The sequence below is a fragment of the Orcinus orca genome, chromosome 1 (assembly GCF_937001465.1).
Source record: "Orcinus orca chromosome 1, mOrcOrc1.1, whole genome shotgun sequence".
NCBI lineage: Eukaryota > Metazoa > Chordata > Mammalia > Artiodactyla > Delphinidae > Orcinus > Orcinus orca.
This window is the reverse complement of record NC_064559.1, coordinates 54,307,435-54,328,565: the sequence shown is the minus strand read 5'-3', so window position 1 is coordinate 54,328,565 and position 21,131 is coordinate 54,307,435. Positions and strand designations below refer to the sequence as shown.

General features: G+C 44.5%; 1 protein-coding gene across 1 annotated transcript in view; it reads left to right on the top strand.

Annotated features, from left to right (window-relative positions):
* Positions 1 to 18,195, top strand: part of PAPPA2 (pappalysin 2) — a 314,606-nt gene extending 296,411 nt beyond the window's left edge. The window contains exons 22-23 of the mRNA XM_049715361.1: positions 15,477 to 15,575; positions 17,741 to 18,195. Of these exons, the coding sequence (XP_049571318.1) occupies positions 15,477 to 15,575; positions 17,741 to 17,815 (174 nt within the window). The 3' untranslated portion in view covers positions 17,816 to 18,195. The remainder of the gene's footprint in view (positions 1 to 15,476; positions 15,576 to 17,740) is intronic.
* The last annotated feature ends 2,936 nt before the right edge of the window (positions 18,196 to 21,131 follow it).

The window sequence follows — 21,131 nt, the reverse complement described above, 5'->3', positions numbered from 1 at the left end:
GTTGAAGATGAAATTAACTGGATTGGAAGGAGCGGAGGTGTATGATGATACTATGAGCTTACCTCTCATACTAATAATATCTCAGTTTGATCTGAAATAAGCTCAGCCAACAGTTTGTCAACACATAATGCTTGAACATCTACTTCGGGGAACAAAGGGAAGACCTGGTTCCTGCCTGTGTGGTTGGACTTGTGTGCTATTTGTGTCGGTGCGGGTTACCTATTTTGAATGTTCAGTTGGACCAGTTAGACCAGGTTCTAGAGGACAGGAGGCATGTGTCATTCTTCTGTGTTTATACCCACTCCCCACAATGTAGTCTAATATTAAACATTCCATAAATAGTCAATACATAGTCACATTTGTCTGAGTCATGTGCATTTTATTAACTTCTTTGGCTGCTCCTGGCAGAGAATACTTGGTAAATTCCTTATGCCTTGAAAATGGAATACGGGGGTTCCATTCTAGTTCCATAAAGGACTAGAATGAGTCCTTTATTTTTTAATTAGAGAAACCAGGTAGTAAATTGAATATGCATTATCCAGATGTGAAAGATCCTGAACAGATGATGATGATGAAATCAGCTCCCCACTGTCCTCTCTCTCCCTTGTGTGCTAGTTTGGAAGTTTAAGATACCTAAGTTTAATTTTCATCTCTATTGCTCATTCCCTCAGTGACCTTGAAGCATGGCCCTTTGTCTCATTTTCCCCATCAGTGGAATACGGATAATCATATTAATCTGCCTCACCAGGTAATGTGAGGACTAATTAAAAATGAGATTAGATTCAGTTGAAGTCTTTCTAATGTGAGAAATACTAAACTTGGTGGTGCATGTCTGCAATGCTGTTAGATTTCCAGTAATGGTCTCTGGCCTTGGAACCACTTAAGACCCTGATGACACTGTAGCTGAGTTAGAGTGTCTGAAGCCTGCCCAGCTTATTGGCTGTGCTCACCTGTTCTGGTTTCATGCCCTGTGTGCCCAGCCCAAGGGCCAGACCCATCCAGCATTGCCTAGTTACTGAATAGGAGAAGCCAATGATCTTTTTACTTCTTTGGGCTTCCTCTGAGAGCTGCTTCCTGCCTGTCTGTCTTCTTCTTACCTCCTTTTCCTGCTCCTTTTTTTCAGACAAAATCTTTGGGAATTCTTTAGGTTGACAAATCAGTAAAAGTAGCTAAATTAATAAATACACTAAATAAGTCTTGAGTGTTAGTCTGCTTGGGCTGCTATTTACAAAATACATAGGCTGGATGGCTTAAGCAACAGACATTTATCTCTCACAGTTCTGGAGGCTGGGAAATCCCAGATCAAGGTACTGGCTGATTCAATTTCCTGGTGAGGTCTCTCCTCCTGGTGTGCAGATGGCCACCTTCTCACTGTGTCTTCACATGGCAGAGAGAGAGAGAAAGCTCTGCTATCTCTTCTTATAAGGGTAATAATCCTATTATGAGGGTCCCACCCTCATGATATCCTCTAAACCTAATTACCCCTCAAAGGCCCCACCTCCAGATACTATCATAGTGTGAGCTGGGGCTTCAGTATATGCTTTTTGAGGGAACAAAAGTCAGTCCCTAACAGCAGGTGTTTTGCTCATGCTCGCTTCAGTCAGGTAGAAAATGTCCCAATACTTAGAAATGGGTTTCCCAATTTTGCTTAACAGGTGACTACCTCCACTACATAATTTTGGGGGTGCTACGTATGCTCCTATTTCACCCATAAATTCTTGTTTTCGCCGAGTGGCTCACAAAGCTCCGATCTTTCCACAATTAAAGTCATTTTTTGCCTTAATATATTATCTTTTATTTAGTTGCAGATACGTATTTGTCACTGACCCCTTAGTATGTCTGCTGCTTTCCAGAGGGATAGAAGAATGTGCAGATACTCTGGTAGGGATGGATACACTAGTTATGGGAGTTGGCAGCGGAAGCACCGTCAAGCATGGAGATGAGGATGACGGAAAAAAAGGAGACCAGGGACCAAAGACAAATTCTGACACAGCATTGCTGCTATCCCATAACTATCAACAATGGAACCTAAGAGAGATGACTAGTATTTCAGATAACTTGGCTTATGCATTTGCCTGCCTTAAGTCACTCTGTCCCTATAGTTGTGCGAGGTTAACAGTAAGATCCCTGGTATTACTGGTCATAGTTAAGAGAGAAGAAGAATGACCAGGTTATCTGGTAGCCACCTCTGGGAGAACTGCCCTGTACCTTCACAAATAGGGAAGCATTGATACCCAGAGTATGCAGGCTCACTGAACTCAGGAAACAAACAGAAAAATAACTCCTGGTTCCATGGTCTATTTAATAGCATTATTGGATGTTTATTGTATGCCAGGTGCATACTGTGAGGAATTATTACCATTGTTATCATTCTTGTTTTAGTGATGAGCAAATTGAGGGGCTGAGGATTCCATTGCATTTCCAAAGCCCCGGAGTTAGCAAATGAGACTGTAAATGAACCCAGGCAGCTGATTCCGGAGTCCCTGTCCTGTTCTTAAATTGGTAGGAAGATTAAAAATGAATAAACAGAGAACACACAAACTAGAAATGCAGGACTTTAGGGGAGTCAGTTGAGAGACGAACATGGGGTGCTGGTCACCTGTTAGGACTTCTCCCTGGGCTTTGCAAGCTTTCGTCCAGAGGAAGAGGAGGCGGACCCAGGAACACTGCTTAGCAAGGATCAGAGACCAAGGAAGTGAGACTGGAGAACATGTTGTGAAACAGATGCAGCTGATCAGTGGTTGAGTGAATAAGATACACAGACCAGCATCCCGTAGATAAAGGGAATGTAAACAAGACACTTGCACAGAGAATAGGTTCCATATGGGTGAAAGTGAGACTGGATGGATGGACCAATTAACGGGGAATAGAACAGCCGGGCTGACAACCCAGGATGGCGTGACAGGTTAAGGATGAGAACCACAGTCATCAGCCAGCCACACAAACTGAGCTGCTCGTAGACGCAGGAACTAAAAATTAGACCAGGGCTAAAGGAAACAAGACTATTGGCAAGAAAATATTCTAGAATAAACATGCCACCTCCCTCCTGCCATTCCTCAACTCAGCTGGACCTGGATGTTACTGGGGGTGATAAAATAGTCATGTCTAAGTTGTGGGGAAAGTCTAGCAGAGATCGGGCAGGAGAGACCCTCTAGGGCTTGGTTTAGATGGAAAGAGAAAATGTGTAGAGCTTCTCACTGTGAGGTAGAATCGGCTTTGCTGATGGATCAGGTTCTATGTCCTGTGACTCAGTCCTTCTATTTAGTGAGGAGTCTTTCTAGCTATGTTCTCAACGAGCTAATTTTTTGAGAAAAGTTTAGCATGATTTGAGTAAAATGTCACAGATAAACCTTCATCTCCATTGGTCTTCTACCTAAATATGGCCATTTGCCAAGTCCTGACAAGTCCTTCACAAGACCCCTCCCTTCTGCTTTTTCCTATTCCATATTAGGACCCAAAATTCTGTTCTTCTCAGTTCCTACCTGCTTGAGGTCAACTTCTACCTACTCTGGAGCCCTCCAATGGTCTCCTGAACATTCCCCACTCTGTCCCCAGATCCAACCTTTGAAGCACAACTTTTACCATGTTCTGCTTCTGCCCCAAAATTAGATAAATAAACACACAAAAAAACTCCCAAATTTCCACTGCTCCCTATTGGCTTCGGGGATGAAGACTAGATTCCTCTAGATGGAGATTTTGACCTAACTCCAAACTTAGGCCATTAATACTCAAGGCAGAAAACCACAGATATATCTTTTCTTTTTCCATTTGAAATCTTGGTTTATATTTGCCCTCCTCCTGGGATTTTTCTCCCTACTTCTCTGCCCAAATCCTATCCATCCTCAAAGATTAAGTCTAATCCCATTTACTCCATTAAGCCTTTCTGAAATGCCCCAGCCTCTTTCCTGTTCTGAACTTCTGTAGCTCTTACTGGTGCCATTAATTACTCTGGCAATCAATCCTCCACTGGCCTGTGATTTTCTTTTCTTATTGTCTCAGATGCTGTTCAGATTCTGCCTTATTTAAGGCTGATGCCACCAAAGCTTCTTTAAGGCAAATGTTTTGTCATGCCTTGTTCATAGGAGACACACTAAGTACGTATGAAACAGATATCCTAGGGTTCTAGCAATTAGCCCCATGCCTGGCTCATAGTATATGTTTTGAAGTTAAATATCCTAGATGGTACATTTCTCATGGACTTATGTGACACTGATCTTCCATCCAGAAAGTGGCTACTTCATGCCCATAGTTATGGTAGAGATTGGATCAGGTGAGCAGTTCTGAGAAGTGAAGTGAGGCATATCATTATTATATGGTGAATAGTGCTAGAGGCAGTGTGAGTATGTCAGAATGGTTATAGCACAGGCCTGGGTGTCAGACGGTAGGTCCACATCTTTTCTAGAGACAGATTCCTTAACAGCTCTGATCCTTGGATTTTTTCATCTGTAAAATGGGTTGTTGTGAGGGTTCAATAAGATCATGAGTACAAACCTTGTAGCACAGTACCTGATACACAGAAAATGCCATATATAAAATAAAAATAGTATCCTGTTTCTCGGGCTTCCCTGGTGGCGCAGTGGTTGAGAGTCCGCCTGCCGATGCAGGGGACGCGGGTTCGTGCCCCGGTCCGGGAAGATCCCACATGCCACGGAGTGGCTGGGCCCGTGAGCCATGGCCGCTGAGCCTGCGCGTCCGGAGCCTGTGTTCCGCAACGAGAGAGCCCACAACAGTGAGAGGCCCGCGTACCGCAAAAAAAAAAAACACTAGTATCCTGTTTCTATATGATGGCTTCTAGTTTGTAAAGTTATTTTTACCTTTAGAGGCACTGCTTACGCCTGGAGCTTCTAGAGAAATTGTATATGGATGTACGTGTCTGTTTCTGTGTATAAAATATAAACACATATTTTAATGTTATATATCTGTATTATAAATATTATATGTTAGTGATTATTATACACATGTTTATCTTATATACGAACAGTATGTATATATCATTTATGCATCATATTTATGCGTATACATGTATATACGTATGTATACACACCTATTACATATATATGAAAGGAGAGAATGAGAGAGAAAGCAAGTGCTGTGAGTTATATCCCATGAAGACTTACAAAAATTCAAAGCAATGTATTAATAGGTTTAGATTTACCCCAAAGTGAAACACCCCAGTGAAGAGCTGGGTGTGGTATCAGAATGGCAGAAGCCTTTGTCAACTACGTTGATTGATTTCCTTAAGCAGGTCTTCCCACCCTAGGAGTTGCTGCCTTCTCCTTGAAGTTTCTCTCAGTGTGCTTGATTACTGAGGAAGAGAGAGAGAGAGAGAGGGAGAGGAGAAAGAGGTGGAGGGAAGGGCGCAGAGAGGGAGGAGGGAAGGAATGAGAGAGAATGGGAAGGAAAAAGCAAAAGACGCTCGGCAAACACCAGGAGGGCCAAGAAAAATATTTAATCCGAACAATGAATATTGTCATTTCCTCCCACAGTCTGCATTCCCCATCCTCTTCCACGGGCGGGCTCGGGGAGCAAGTAATGCCCACCTGCCTGGCATGAGAGTGCATGTGCTGGGGGCCCCCGGGGGCCAGCACGCGTGTCGGGGGCTGCCGTGGAACGTTCCCACCATCGGCTCAGGCCTGCTTCAACCTCCCGTGAACTGCAGGCTGGCCAAGGAGCCCGGAGAGGGGACGGCGGAGGGGAACGCTCGAAGTCAGAGCAGGACCCCAGCCGTCCGCCCTGGGCCTTCTCCCAGGACTCCCGTGCTCTCCCGTCCCCGTCTCCCAGCTGCAGGTCCTCCGCCTCTGACTTCTGCATGTTTCCTTGCGCTTTCACCTCCCTCGCCTCCCAGAGCTTTGTGAGCTCTTGAACAGAGCCTGTACAGCTCCATGGCCCGATCGTGAGGGGTCTGGTGCTGGCAGAGGCCCAGAGAGGAGGCACGGGTGCGGGGCCACCTCCAGAGGTGCCTGGAGGCCAGGGGGAGGTCCCACCTGCTCAGCAAGGCACCTGCAGCGGCCGACATTCTGCTCTCAGCTTCCTTCTTCTGACGCTTGCAGTTTGGTTCCTTGAGAGTCTGCGGTTAGCGAACCTCTCCCTGGAAGGCCGTGCCGAGCTATCTCAGGTGATGTTTTAGAGAGAGTCATTGATAGTGAGAACAGCTATCTGGGGAGGCTATTAGGGGAGCCAGACAGAGGAAAGGTACCTTATCTTGGAGGAAAGGCCAGAGGAGTAGGAAACAAAAACTATTCTGCCTTCTTAGCTTACAAAGTCGATTCGGCACGTGTCTCACTCACCAGCTATTCACGAAGCAGCTAGTGTGGTCTGTTAGGTGTTGTGCTGACGTAGGGGCCTTACTGCTGATGGAAGGAAACAGGAGTGGAAAAGGAGACAAACCGGAAGTGTCTCTGCCCCGTAGTCCTTGCACAGTTCAGACCTCTTGTGTTCAACGTTTCTACCTCTGACCTTGAACCACAGTAGGCTGGCTCCAATTATCTGGAGCCAAGGCAGGAAATTCCCCCAACGCACAATTGTTAATTTTTTCCTCTCTTAAAGAAGAAAGCCAAATGCCATGTAGCAAGACCGTCAGGAGAGTTTGCAGGCCACCTGTAACGCCCCTCCCACCGTGAAAACAAGACAAAATCATGAGAATTAACGGGTCCGCCAGCCTTGCGATGGAGACACAAATGGGTTCTGAGGGTGTGTCATCATCAGCTCCCACTGGGAGCCCCAGCACAACCATTAGGTCACGTGGAGGACTGCTGCCGTGTCTTGAGAAGCATTGCTGTGTGGTTCAAGGAGGAGGAGGGTGGAGCTGCCATGAAATCCCAATTTAACAGCAAAGGACTGGAAATCACTGGCATCCAATCTGGACTAGCTGACTGTGCAGGATCCGCTGCTCCAGAGAAAAGGGAAAGCGTGAGAGACAGGAGTGAGACCGATGGAGGAGGAGAGAAAAGGTTTGGAGGCATTTTGTTTAGGACATGGAGCTGGGGGTTAATGCCGAGGGGGCAGGCAGTGACCTTGTGAGTGATTATGGGGATTTGAGGAAGGAGTTAAGGTGGTGGCAGAGAGTGGCTTGGAGCATGGGGTGCTCTCACAGCCTCAGACAGTTTTGGTAAAAGGTGGAGGGAGAAAAGGGCCCACAGCACAGGACACTGTTCCATCAGCAGCAGTGGTTCTATACAGTAACATTTCTCAACCAAGGGACAGATCACAGATTTGCAGGAGGGCTTTGTCGTTTTGTTAAGCCCCCTGAGAGAGTGTGCCAAGAACCGTGGGGAGGTGTTCTCTTCTCATGTCTCCCATGAGAAGCAGAGCTCTGACTTGGAGACCGTGTTTTTCTGGCACAGATACGTGCAGACATACCCTGCTGCCCCAAATTCACCATCGGGGCCCTAATATCCCCCCCGGGGGTGGATGAGAAGAAGCATCAGGGCCGTTTGGGGCCAAGAGGAGGGGCCGCGTGGGGAAGCTGGTCGTGTGTGTTTGTAAGTGAGGTGGGGAGCCTGTGCCGCCGGGTCTTTTTTTGCAGCTAAGTGGAAGGAGCTGCTAGGAGGTAATTTTTGACTGAAAAGTAAGTCACAGAGAGTCTTCTCACCTTCCTGTTTTCCTGTGGTGCCCATCAGGGAAGAGGTGTCTGTGACGGTTTGGGGTTTTTCAGAGGCTAAGACACCTGAGTCACCACTACGGTTTGGAGGAGAGCCCTGGTTTCCAGAAGCCAGACAGGCCTTTCCCACTCTATTTTTATAAGTCCCAGACCCATTTCCCTTGTCACCCGACTCTCCTCCATGACTCAGAGGGGTGCATTTATGGTGAGAGTGAAGGGAACAGGAGGCTCTCAGGGATGAGAGCGTCCACGCTTTGACTCTAAAGTACGGGTGGCAGAATCTTGACATCTTTTTGACCAGAGTCTCTCTGGAGGGAATTCAGACACCCACCCACACTGGCACAAAGCAATGGTACATTCCTGCCGCCTTCATAAAACTAGGATTCATTGAGTACTTACTGTGGGCCAGGTACTGGGCTAAGTATTTCACCTCCATTCACTCATTTTTTTCTTGACAGCAACCCTCTGAATAGGTGTTATTCCTATTTTACGAATGAGGATACCGCAGCTTAAAGCACAGTAACTCGCTCAGGCTCTAATAGTTAGTAAGGAGCAGAGCTGGGACCTGGGCGTAGGTTTATCTCACACCATACCTCATACTCTGAATCACCATACTGTACAGCCTTGAGCATTTTCCTGGGCAGGAGCTGCTAAGCTTTGGGTACCTTGCTGCAGATAAAATTATTACGGGTGAAAGAAGTCATTTGACCTTATTTTGTTTGCTTTTCTTTTTCCATTCTCAATGCATTCTGTTTCTCTCAGAAGAGATTCGTTTTTGCACTGCTTGGCTATTACTATTCTAAGACTACACTCTGGTTTTGGTGTCAGTTAGAGATAAGTTGGTGATAATCAGGCTTCTCTTTCCAGCCCTGTAAAGGTCCCCCTTTGCTCTTCCTTTTTTGAGGGTAAGAAGAGCAACCCATCATAAGAAGAGCAGCCCAGCCTCTCTCTCAGAGTTAGGTATTCACTTTAGGTATAATTCTACAAAGCTTGACCCATGAGAGAGAGAGAGAGAGAGAGAGAGAGAGAGAGAGAGAGAGTGTGTGTGTGTGTGTGTGTGTGTGTGTGTGTTGAAGGAGGCTCATTTAGTAAAGGGGAAAAATATTCATGTTAATGACTTTGTATTCTATAAGTTATTAAAAGGCAGGGGAACAGGAATTTTGTAAAGGTTTTTTCTTCTGTGAAAATTGTTCAGAAGCTGCATGATCTCACATGGACCAGTAAAGCACAATAGACCACAAGAGTAGACCTGAGTACTGACCCCTCTCTAGGGGCCACCAAGCGGGGCTGTTTCCCTCTGCCTATCCAACAGAATGTGTATCTTCATTGCTTTCCTTTCAATTATGTCTTGCTTATCTATTGTTTGAAGAGTAGACTTTTGGCCTTCAAGGGGGTACTCTTCGCAGTTTCAGCTATTAGCTGGTAACCCAGCATGTCTTTAATATCTTAGTGACTAGTGACTTTGCCAAGGCCTGGATTGAACCATGGAGACTTCAGGGCTGGTAGGCAGGAGAAAATCTCTTAGTTCCAAGTGAGCCAAGCTACCTGTGCAACATCACCATTCCATATGTCATTCCATATCAGTCCTCACATTTTATCTTATTAAAATTCTAACAGAGTCACTTAAAAGATCTCCATCTTGCAAAGCCCCAAGACCTGGGCCCCGATTCCCGATCAGCTGTTAAAACCCAGCAACTTGATTACAGATAGTGTTTGCAAACGTTCCTACAGCCACAATTTCACTGTCTTCTTTCTGCTCTGGTTTTCAGCTTCTTTTTGCTGTTGGCCCCTGGCAATTTCCATTCTTTTCTTACTATACCACCTGTAGAACTGAGATGATATTGATAACTTTATTCAACATTTTTAGCTTGTTAATAGGAGAACTTTAGATGGTGTATTCTACTATTTCTTCCCACCCAGAAATAAATGTATACCAATACTCTGCACCTAGTAGGAGAGGAGTAATGAAAAGGAGGGATCTGGTTATAAAGTATGCTAAAAAAAAATGTATTTAGCCACCATCATAGTTATTTATTTCTTGAGAACCTACTGTGCATCAGGAACTGAACTAGTAGCTGGGACTGAAGGGGATTAGACTCTGGGCCCTTGATAATATGTTCTGAATGTTAAGTCCTATAATGCACATATGGATAAAACATACCATAGTACACAGGCAAGGAGAACTCTCTGGGTCTAGGAAGCCAGATGAGATTTTCCAGAGGAGCTTGTATCTAAGAAATTCTTCCTGCACAACCCATCTCAGGGTATCTGTCGATTTTAATTTTACATTTTCCAAGAAGATTGTTGCAAACCCACATATGTGAGATCACTGGCACCCTCCCACCCCAGGGGGTGAACACGGGAGGAGTGGAACAACTCCATTTCCTCTTTTCCTCAGATGACTGCAATGAGCAGAAAATGCCTGGCTTTAGCATTCTAGGGCCCAGAAATAAATGTTTCTGGGTTGCAGGCATCTGCTGATGGGATGGGAGCACAGTGCTGCTTCCTCCTGGCAAAATCAGCTTCTAGGAAAATATGGGCCAACCAAGCCCCAAGGCCAGAAGGAGCTATAGTACCAGGTAGCTTATTTGGGTAAACTTTTAACCTGCAACTGAGAAAAACAGAAGTGAAGTTGTGGGGGGTCTAGGGGAATTGAGATTATATATATGATCCTTTCTCTGTTTCTACATTGGATTGCTGGGTTCACTTCATTATTAATGTTCTTGCACCTAAGCCCTTTTTATAGAGGGGCCAAAGGAATGTTACCCTGCATTCCCAAGAAATTAGAAGGTTAATGGAATAATCAGAGAGTGGTAGCATGGTTTAGCAGAAAGAACAGCAAGAATCAAGAAATTTGGGCTACGTTCCCAGGATTGTTACAACTAGCCTTGCAAACAAGACATTTCACTGTTTTAAGGGGCCACTTCAGCATTTGTAAAATGAGAGTTTTGTACTAAATAGTATTCAAGAATCCATCCAGCCTTTGAATTTTATGCATCTATGGTCCTTAAAAAAAAAAAAGAAAGCAACTAATGTTCTGGTCATCAAGAGTCCCTGAGGGGCCTCAAAGACCTCTGAATTTTGCCCCTGAGATTCGCAGGTGAAGCAGTGGACACGTGGGCAGATCCAAGGGCTGAAGGTACCAGGCTGGAGGTCACCATTCATTGCAGAGCCAGAGAACTTCCATCTGCTGCGTGGACTTCACTGGGTGTGGCGCCACAGCTGCCTTGGGAGATGGCTTCTTTTGGCCTGATGTAGCCTAATCAATATGAAGGACTGGGTGTGGGTCTGATTTGTCATTCACATAACGAGAAGGTTTTGATGGGAAATGATGTAGGAGAAAGAAAATAGTGTTAGGCATTATACAGAAATGTGATTAGCGTCTTCTCCTGTTTCAACACGCTCCTCAAGATTACTTATCGGGCTTCTGTCCCATGCTTTACCTATAGGGGTATAATCACTTTGGGCTGATATCGCAATCTTTATGTTAGTAGAGCAGATGGTCTGAAGCCCAAACTAACCTTTCTAGAACATCAGTGTGCTCATGGGTTCTGTTGCAGGCTGTAGAAGAAAAATGTTCTTAATCTAATTCACATAATAGAAGTACTATCAGCCAATCAGTCAAAGCTTATGGAACTCTTCCTGACAGTGGGCTCTGTGATGAGCAGTCTGGGACAACCTGCCTATCTATTTTTACCCTCTTCTTTCACTTGCCCAGTTTTCTCAGGCCCCTCTACCCCTCTGAATCATCCAGTGCTAAACTCTTTTTCATGTGGGCTAGATGTAGCAAAGCCAGCCCCTGAAAGCTCATGTCGTCCTTTCCGCATCCCCACCCACCCCAAATCTGGACTCGGTACTTCTATCTGCATCTCTATGCTAGCACTCGTCATCATAAGCTATAACTGCAAGTGGGGGGTTCTCTTGAGGACTGGAGCCATGTTTTATTTCTCTCTGTACCCTCATAACAATGCCTGGTACAAATAGGTGAGGAATAAATGTTGAGTGATTGAATAAATGACTACATCCATAGGCAACAGACAGAGCTACCATTCCTATACCCAACTCCCCAGAACAATTTAAACAGAAAATATCACCAGATAATATAACATAAAGGAGAAATTGTCTTACTTCTGAGAAGTAAAGTCATATGGATAGGATAGACTGACAGCCTTTCCTCTTTGTATTTCATCACTTACGCACTTCCATTCATATGGCCACCTCAACTGCCTGGAACATAGCCAGTTGGCAAGAAAAGCATTCGTATAACAACTGAAATAGGTATCATCAAGCTCATACATCATAAGAAGAGCAACCCAGCCTCTCTCTCAGATTTAAGTATTCATTTTAGGTATAATTCTACAAAGCTTGACCCATGGGTGTGTGTGTGTGTGTGTGTGTGTGTGTGTGTGTGTGTGTGTGTGTGTGTGTGTGTGTGTGTGTGTGTGTGTGTGTGTGTGTGTTGAAGGAGGCTCATTTAGTGCAAAGAGCCTCCTTATGAGTAAAAAGGAAAAATATTCATGTTAATGACCTTGTATTCTATAAGTTATTAAAAGGCAGGGAAACAGGATTTTTTTTTAACATCTTTATTGGAGTGTAATTGCTTTACAATGGTGTGTTAGTTTCTGCTTTATAACAAAGTGAATCAGTTATACATATACATATGTCCCCATATCTCTTCCCTCTTGTGTCTCCCTCCCTATCCCACCCTTCTAGGTGGTCACAAACCACCTAGCTGATCTCCCTGTGCTAAAGTGAGAGAGTGGCACGGACATATATACACTACCAAACGTAAAATAGGTAGCTAGTGGGAAGCAGCGCATAGCACAGGAAACAGGAATTTTATACAGGTTTTTTTCTTTTGTGAAAACAATTAAAATGAAAATTAAAAAGTGGCTCTTAAAGAAATAAGCTTTAGGTACTTGAAAAATTCTCTTATTTGGAACACTTCGTTTTCTGATGTTACAGGAAAATGAGGTGCATGTATGGGTAGTGAAAAATTCACCTATGGACACGTTGTGCAGAGAAGCCAAGCCTTGTACCATTCCTTGGGGAAGCTTCCTGTGGCGAGGAATGATGTCCCAAGTCAGACACCTTTCAATTATTGAGATTTGCGTCCCCCAATCTAGTCCAGTCTTCAGATACTTTAAAAACTTTGGATCGATTAGTCATTTTTCCCTTCCTATTTTTTCCATTGTAACTTTGGACTCAAGCTGTCAAGCTTTCAGGCACACGTTGCCATAGGAGACTCTGTTTGTTTAGGGTGGAGTAGTTATTTTTGGCAGGTTAGGGGAGGAGCAATTAATTCTAATAGGTATATAGTAAATTAAATACTTGTGCCTTTCCAACCTTTTCTCTGTATTTATGCTCCTTTTTATAAATTCCCTTCTCTTCCCAGATGACCCTTTAAGAACATTCTAGAAATCATGTCCAGGCTATAGCCATCAAAGTCTAGTGAGCTCTAGAGAAGGTCGCCTAGACAATTTCTAATCTTTTCAACATACCTTCCCTAATACTCTTGAGATGAGAAGCCATCCTTGGGGAAGAGGTTGGAAAGAAAGATTCCCAGGATCTTTTATTAATCCATTCAAATGTCTGAGTTGTTCTTATGAAAAGGAAGATCTTTAGATTTCCCTTTAATCCTCCATATTGAAGACCATACTTTTATATGTAGGAGAAGTATTTTGGGTGCTCTTTGGATTTTTATAGACGATTACATGAAAAAGAAAGAAGAAACATTAAGTTTTGCCAATGAGTCAGTCAGGGTTGGAGGAAAAGTAACAGATGCAGTGTTAGATGAGGAAGATATACTCCAAACACTGGAAAAAGAAAATTCTGGGGGAATCTCAATGGATGTATCTGGTCCTCCCAGGAGAACCCAAGGGCATCTATAGGTGTTAAGGATGCAGCTAGTTGTATTTTGACTCCTATTTGGCTGCAATTGTAGATTCAAGTTATGATTATGTAGTTATTCCAAGTTCTCCAGAGCCAGAGTAACTGGCTCCAGGGTTAAAGACAAATGCTCATCTCAAAATCTATGTCTTTTATCCCAGTGAGGCGTGTGTTGAGAACAGAATTCATTTTCACTTCCTGCTCTCAACTGACATTGCTGTGCAGCTGTGTGACAGCTGTTGAGTTCCACCCCACAAGTAGCAGCTTCTCAGAGGTTCGCAAACTGGTATACATCTGGAATGATGTTCAAGTGACCTCAGGACCCCATAGAATAAATCAAAACATTGAAGAAATAACTTGGATGAGCTCATTCTGATGTAACTCAATTGGTGAAAATTATTTAATGGCCATTAAAAAAAAATTTGTATTTATTTATTTATTTTTGGCTGCGTTGGGTCTTCGTTGCTGTGCACGGGCTTTCTCTAGTTGCGGCGAGCGGGGGCTACTCTTCGTTGTGGTGCACGGGCTTCTCATTGCGGTGGTTTCTTTTGTTGCGGAGCACGGGCTCTAGGCGCGCGGGCTTCAGTAGTTGTGGCACATGGGCTCGGTAGTTGTGGCTCGTGGGCTCTAGAGCGCAGGCTCAGTAGTTGTGGCGCACGGGCTTAGTTGCTCCGTGGCATGTGGGATCTTCCCAGACCAGGGCTCGAAACCGTGTCCCCTGCATTGGCAGGCAGATCCTTAACCACTGCACCACCAGGGAAGTCCCTTAATGGCCATTTTTTACTTTAGTATTTATTTCATCAAAGCAGAGTGAAATAGGGAACAGTCCTTCTATTTGACATTTAAGGAGGGTGGGGGAAGAGAAGGTGATTTGAATGTGTGAACTGGAAGGTGGCCTCAGGCCTCAAGAGTCTACTGACTGTCCTGTGGCCCAAAGAGCTTGACTCCGAGATGCTTCCTGAGGCTTCGCAATTGGGTATCCACTCAGGGTGGGGAGCAGCTAATGTGACTGAGTAGGTGGGCTGCCTGGGCTGGTGCCCCCTCCAGGATGCCGTGGGACACTGTTTCCCTCTGAGAGTGGTTCTAGAGAAACAGCGCGTTGGGCTGCTGAGCTATTTTTTTAACCGCTCGTTGCTGTTCTTATCATACATTCCCTTTTGGGGTGAAACACTCCACTAACTCTGGTTTGGCCTGGGCCCCTTTCCCATTTTGGTTCCTGTTAACTTGCAGCAGTAACAGGAGTAGATGGAAACCGTTTGGCTTCCTCTGCTCTAACCCTGTGTCTACCTGCTGTGCACGAAGTAGCTGTACATGTGGGCTGATTGATTTGTGTTCCGGCACTGGTGTCCCAAACCCTAGGACCACTGCATTCTGGACAAACATTTGAGTCTATAGCAACCCAGGCCTATTAGGGTCTCTAAGTACAAGGACCAGAAGAGATGGGGGTTATGGTCCTTAATCTGTGAGAAGCAGCAAAAAATCAAGATACATGACTTCTAAGCCTAAACTCTGCTTGACCTAGCTGTGTGACCTGGAGTAATTTTTGTCATCTCTATTTATCCCCATTTCCTCACTGATAAACTTGGACTTTAAAAGCCAAACCTGCCTGATGCACAGGTTTTCCTGATGATCAACAGAGTTAACATGTGTGAAAATATTTTGTAACCTACCTAATGATGTAAAGACCTACTATTACGAGAAGGTGAAAAAGTTGATCAAGGAATTAAATGAACCATCCTGGTCCCTAGAGTAGGCCAGAAGCAGATACTGGTGGTGAAATTTGACAATTCCTTCGATCCAATGGTCTTATCTTGAGACTTTTCAACTTCTTGAGAGTGTTAGGTCAATTTTTACCCTGCCCCCTTTGGTGCTCGCCCATAATAATGTCTCGAGTTCCATGGATTATGTTGGGAGTGGGATGAGTGGGAGAATAGGGTGAAGCAGAGTGAAGTTGTACTTAGACCGTGACTTGCTACCTCCTTACCAGCCTTTCCAAGCAGATGGTTGGTGTGATACCATCAATAACCGGGCCTACTGCCACTATGATGGGGGAGACTGCTGCTCTTCCACGCTCTCCTCCAAGAAGGTAAGTGAGGGCACCTGGGAGTGGGAGGGAGAGGGTAGCAGTTCCAGGAATAGAGGCAGGAGCTTTGGCTAGCTCTCCTTCGTGGTGCATCATAATTTGTTTTTCTTCAACAGTCAAGAAGAGGGAATGATAATGAACAAACATTGGAGCTTCTACAGTGACAGGATTAAGGATAGTAATTTTAGGATAGGTTGTTAGAAAACACTAGTCTCTCATTGTCAGTCCTGTAACTGCTAGAGAAAAGCCATGCTTCTGCTGCTCAGACTCCCACCTGCTTATCATTGCCCAGGAAGTTTCTGTATGTAGGGAAAAATGGCCTCCACTCCTTGGAGAGGCAGGATTATCCACGAAGTGGTATCCACTTATTATTAAACTTCACAGCTAAATGAATAATCCTATAAAGTGTATTACGAGCATATTGCAGGTATATGTTGAGCGGCCACCACGAGCTACCTGGAGCACTCCCCCGCTGTATCCTGAGCAGTAGCCCTTTCCTTGATGCCTTTTATCCTGTTGCTCTGGACTCTATTAAAATAGAAGATATGCTTAAGCTAAGCCTATAAAATTGAATAGGCTGAAAATTTGGAATAATATGGATGAAAACCCAAGAGCTCCAAAGATAACTGACGCTAGTTGGCCGATTTGATGAATCAGAAATACACAAGAATGTTTCCTTCCTTGTATGTGTCTCCACAATAAAGTCACGTCTGCATGATTACCTCTACACAGACCTGAATACTCCTCCTAATGGCTACAATTTACTGATGGCTCACTCTGTGCCAGGCATTGTTCTCACCACTGACATGAATTAACTTACTTAGTACAGAGAGCTCAGGGACTTTGTATCACTGTTCAATTTGGCCCCCTTTTGCTCTAAAACCCAGCAAATCCCAAACCATGAGAAACAGATCAAGAGCTTGGATTGCAGGTCAGACATCATGCCAACTAGTTCCTGGTCTCACTTGAAGAAAGTAACTGGTCAAGGATCCCATTTCTACTCAGGAAGGCATAACCACTTCGGAAGAAAGCAGTCAATTCTCTCCCCATCTCCATCTCACACTCAGCAGATCTAGGGTTTTTCTTTCATGGATTTTGGTGCCTGTGGCCAGTAGACACATGAATCAGGATTGAAAAAGCATTTCACCCCTGTTGACTCCTAAATTACATTTAATTCATATGTGAAAATATGCTGGGAAATTTCCTCAAACCCCACCACCCGTTCTCCAGCCCACTTGCCCAGTCACCCAGCCTATCTCTTCAGTGTACTTGGACTATTAAATAATATGCTGATCTATTGTTGTTTCATTTGACTATCCATGCCCAAAGAGCAGAATCTTTGCCACTTTTACATCATGTCTCCTGAATGCCCAGTTCTCTCTGAAGCTAATTATGGACACTCAAAAAGTATGATTATCTGTTGGTAGCAGTGCAAGCAGGAAGAGAGCAACTTTTGCTGGACCATCTCTGACCTGGAGAAGGGATAATTACAGAGCAGGAAGGCAATCTAGCCACAAACAACGGGTAGAGAGATGCATTGTTTCACCAAGCCAAAGTATATCCTGGGTTCAAGAAGGGCAAAACCTCAAGCTTATGAAGATAGAAGAGATGATTCTATGGCCCCAAGAACATCAAAAAAGTAGAAGACATAGAGCTAGGTAATAGAGCCTTGGTTTTCCAGATAGTAGTGTCAAGACCTTGAGTTAAGTCACCCTACCTCTCTTGACCTTCCCTGTAAGAAGAAAATACTAACATTCATCTTACCTACTTTACAAAGATTTTGTGAAGATTGATAACGACAAAAACATTAACAGCAGTAGTTTTGAACACTAGTGGTAATATTAGAAGTAGTAGTCACAGATATTAGAGGTGCCTAGAAATGTGTGTTTCATATCCATCATCTTATTTAAACTACACTAACACCCTCTTGGGTAGTTGCTGTTGTCCTCCCACTTTATACATGAAGAAAGTGAAGCAAGGAAGGTGTACCTTGCCTAAGGAGACATGGTGTGTAAGGGAAAGAACCGAGTGTTAATTTCAATTCTGCGATACTAACACGCAATCCCACACTTCCTCTGGGACCAAGTGAGAAAAAAGCAAAAGCTGGTTGCACGTGTGATGCTTGGTGCAAAAATGAGTGATTGCGACGTCTCTTTGATTTCTCCTAGGTCATTCCATTCGCTGCTGACTGTGATCTGGATGAATGCACCTGCCGAGACCCCAAGGCAGAAGAAAACCTGTGACTGTGGGATCAAGCCCCTCCTTCCACTGCCCTGGAGGCAGTAAGAATCAGAGGCCTCCACAAAAGGAAACAAAAGATGAATGAAGAAGAAAGGTCATGAAATGAAGGAAGGAAGAACACCAAGGATCCTATAAGAAATGCAAGAGGACGTTTACAGGTGCCAACTATTGCATCAAGTAGCCCAAGTAAGGAAGAGTCACAGGCAAACATTTCTTCAAAGAGGCAGTTGATTTAAAGTGGAAAGAGAAATATGATATATATACAAGGACCCTCCTTCCCCATTTATATTCTATCAAATCCCATCCTCAACTCTTGCCCTGCTCCCCACTCTGCATCCTGCCAACTATTCAGCCCCACCCAACTTGTAAACCAATACCAAAATACTAGAAGAGAAGTTGCCAGGGACACTCTGCTCATACCCATTTTGAATGGATGGCCATCTTTCAGGGCTCATCTAATCTAAACTGGCTCTCTCCCTTTCTTTGTGTAGTCTCCCTTAGTAATAATGAGGTTAGTTATTAATTCTTTATAAGTATTTAAACATAATGATATAAATATATTATATATATTATATTTTTTGCTGTCTACTAAGCTAAAAATTATCCATTGTTCCACACATGCTGCTGTGAAGTTCACGTCCAAAATGAATGCTGAGGGTTTGAGGACCGAAAGACAAGTTCTTCTGCCATCTTTCTATTCCTAGGGATTGGCAGGCTGAGAGGGAACTGGGGAAGGAAAGGGAGAGATTAGATGGAGTTTTTGATAATCACATGTCAGCTAATCATCTTTTTATGAACTGGGAGCTGAGCCCAGTTTGAGGAGATGGGGGCTTGGAATGATAATACTAAAAGGCATGGAAAGGTGGGTGGGGTTATCCATTGGTGATGGGTCCAGGAAAACTAGACTATGGTTCTTGAGTATCCATCCAAAAAGAATACATTCTCTTCAGTTCTTGGAACTCTTCGTTGCAGTTGGTGAGGCCCAGGATTTTCTGCACTTCCACAGGTGCCTGTTCCAAGTGTGGCTCTCAGCCAGTCACTCAGTCCACAAGTCTGTATGTAGGCTCACTCTCCCATCACCAGGATTACAGGAACTCACACACTCCTCATACTTGGCCTGTGGTCTCCCTTTTCCTAAGTCTCCAAGCCTGGCCATCATTCACAGCCACATGACCTATTGTTGACTTTCTGGGGAAAAAAATGTCATGGAAATGACATCGGGGAAAGGTGGAGGAAACTGAAGAACAGGCAGGTTTGGAGGAGGCCATAGACAGGGGAGAAGTCAGGGTAAATCAGAGCCCAGGGCTGGAGGATGAATTGAGTCAAGGAGACTCAGCCTCGTTCCGAGTCTCCACAGCAGACCAAAGGGGATCTTTTGAACAATGCAGACTCGGGGGTAAATTCTATTCAAGTGTGATGTGTCAAATGTGTCCCAGAGAGAGCACTTTGAGCAAGCTGTGAAAGTAACATGGAGCAAGGGTGACACTCTGTGGGGAGAGAGAAGAATTTCAGCTGCTTAGGGTCCATTTTGTCGTTGTTACCCTTTCTTGTTCAATAGATGGACTGTATGTGAAATGACCGCGTTAACCTGCCTCTGTTTACGTCCCGGGCTGACTCATTTTGCACGTGGTCTACTGCAGTTGTTCTTTAGTGACGATTTATGGATTAGGCCTTGGGGAAAGAAAGTAAGGAGCTAGTTTCTTGTTCAACACCCCAGTTTATCATCTCAGGAAGGGAAGAACAGGCAAAAGTTCAAGGGCAGCCTTGGTCTCCCTGGATCGCCTGCTCTTTGGCTCTGACCACAGTTTTCTATTCTTCCCATCAACCCTGAAAGCAGTGGCTGTGCAAATATCAATAGAAGGAAGAAATGCTTCCCCCACGATCTTGAGCCAGACTTCACGTAGGAAAGAACAACATATTTATCTGTGGGGATCTGAAATGAGGGTGGCAAGGTCACCGGGGAAGGGAAAGACCAGAGTCTGCCCATCCAAAATACTCTTGTTCTCTGTATTTCCAGCCGTAATGGAAACAATAGCCTAGATACCTACTGTTCCCTATCTGGGTTCACATTTAGTGCCCCCAAGAAGAGAATATTTATTTCTGGGATTCTGATAGGCTTCAGTATGGAAAGGACAGAAGAAGAGTTTAGATTCTTCATTTTAAAACAGTTGTAAGATGGTTATCCAAATTTCTTGAAGCATGTCAGACTCCGTGCAGGGGAATCCTGCCATGTCTGAGCTTGAGAGTTATCCTGGGCTTCGCCCAGCTCAGGAAGGCTACACCCCCCCCCCACCTCCTCCCACCCCAAGCCCCAGGAATACGGAGCCTGTGGTTCATGCCAGCATGGATCTGGGCTCAGTCTTCCCACAGGAGTTACAGTGAGAACATTTCTCTTTCGTACTTCATTTTAAAATATTTCATTCTCTGTTGGCAACATCTGCACTCCATCGCTGCCCTGGGAAGGTGAGAGGAGGGTTCTGGGGGGTGTGTGGAAAGCCTTTCAGGCTACAGGCTGCCCAGCCCAAGTCAGTCCTGGCCATTCATAGATGGCAGGTTCTTCCAGCCTTTGTCCCTGGAGCCTAGTGCTTCGAGCTCCTCAGGTCACTAATAAAGTTGAAGCTCTAAGACACCACGGTCACAAATCCCCAGTGGATATTAACTCACACTCACTGCATGTGGTGGTCTGCATTCTGCTGCTCTTCCCCATACATGGGGCCACAGAGGGCCTCTCCCAGAGGCTCTTCCATTTGTTTCCTTGTTCCAAAATCACTTCTCTGCTTCTTCTTTTTCCCAGTAACTAGGAGCGCTGGGGTCCAGGTTGCCTAGGGCTGGATGACTCTGATGATTAGTGTGACAGTTTCCAACTAGAGAGATGAGAGGGCAGAGTGGGGAGAATGGTCAGCTGACAAACTTGTACATGAAAGTAAAGAGCTATTCTTGATTCTCTCTTTTCCTTCCCCCCCATTACAAGGCATTGGATTTGGCATGTCCTCTCCTCTGTGAGATCACTATTGAGTGTGTCAGTTAGCATCCCAAGGGGCTGGCTTGATTGGGAACACAGTGAAAGGAGCTATCTACTGTATTGTAACGTAAAACAGCTACAGCCAGTTATTTTGTAAGATTATAAAATATTCATTAAAAAATCAGCACACAAAATGGGAAGTGTCTTTGGTGTCTTATTCTTCGTTTAAATCATTCCATCACTTCCAAATTGCCAGAGCACTTCATTTGCTCGTTTCAGGTCTGGACATCCATCATTGATTAACTGATGATTCTTTTCAGTCACTTGAAAACTATTTATTAAGTAAATGGTATGCA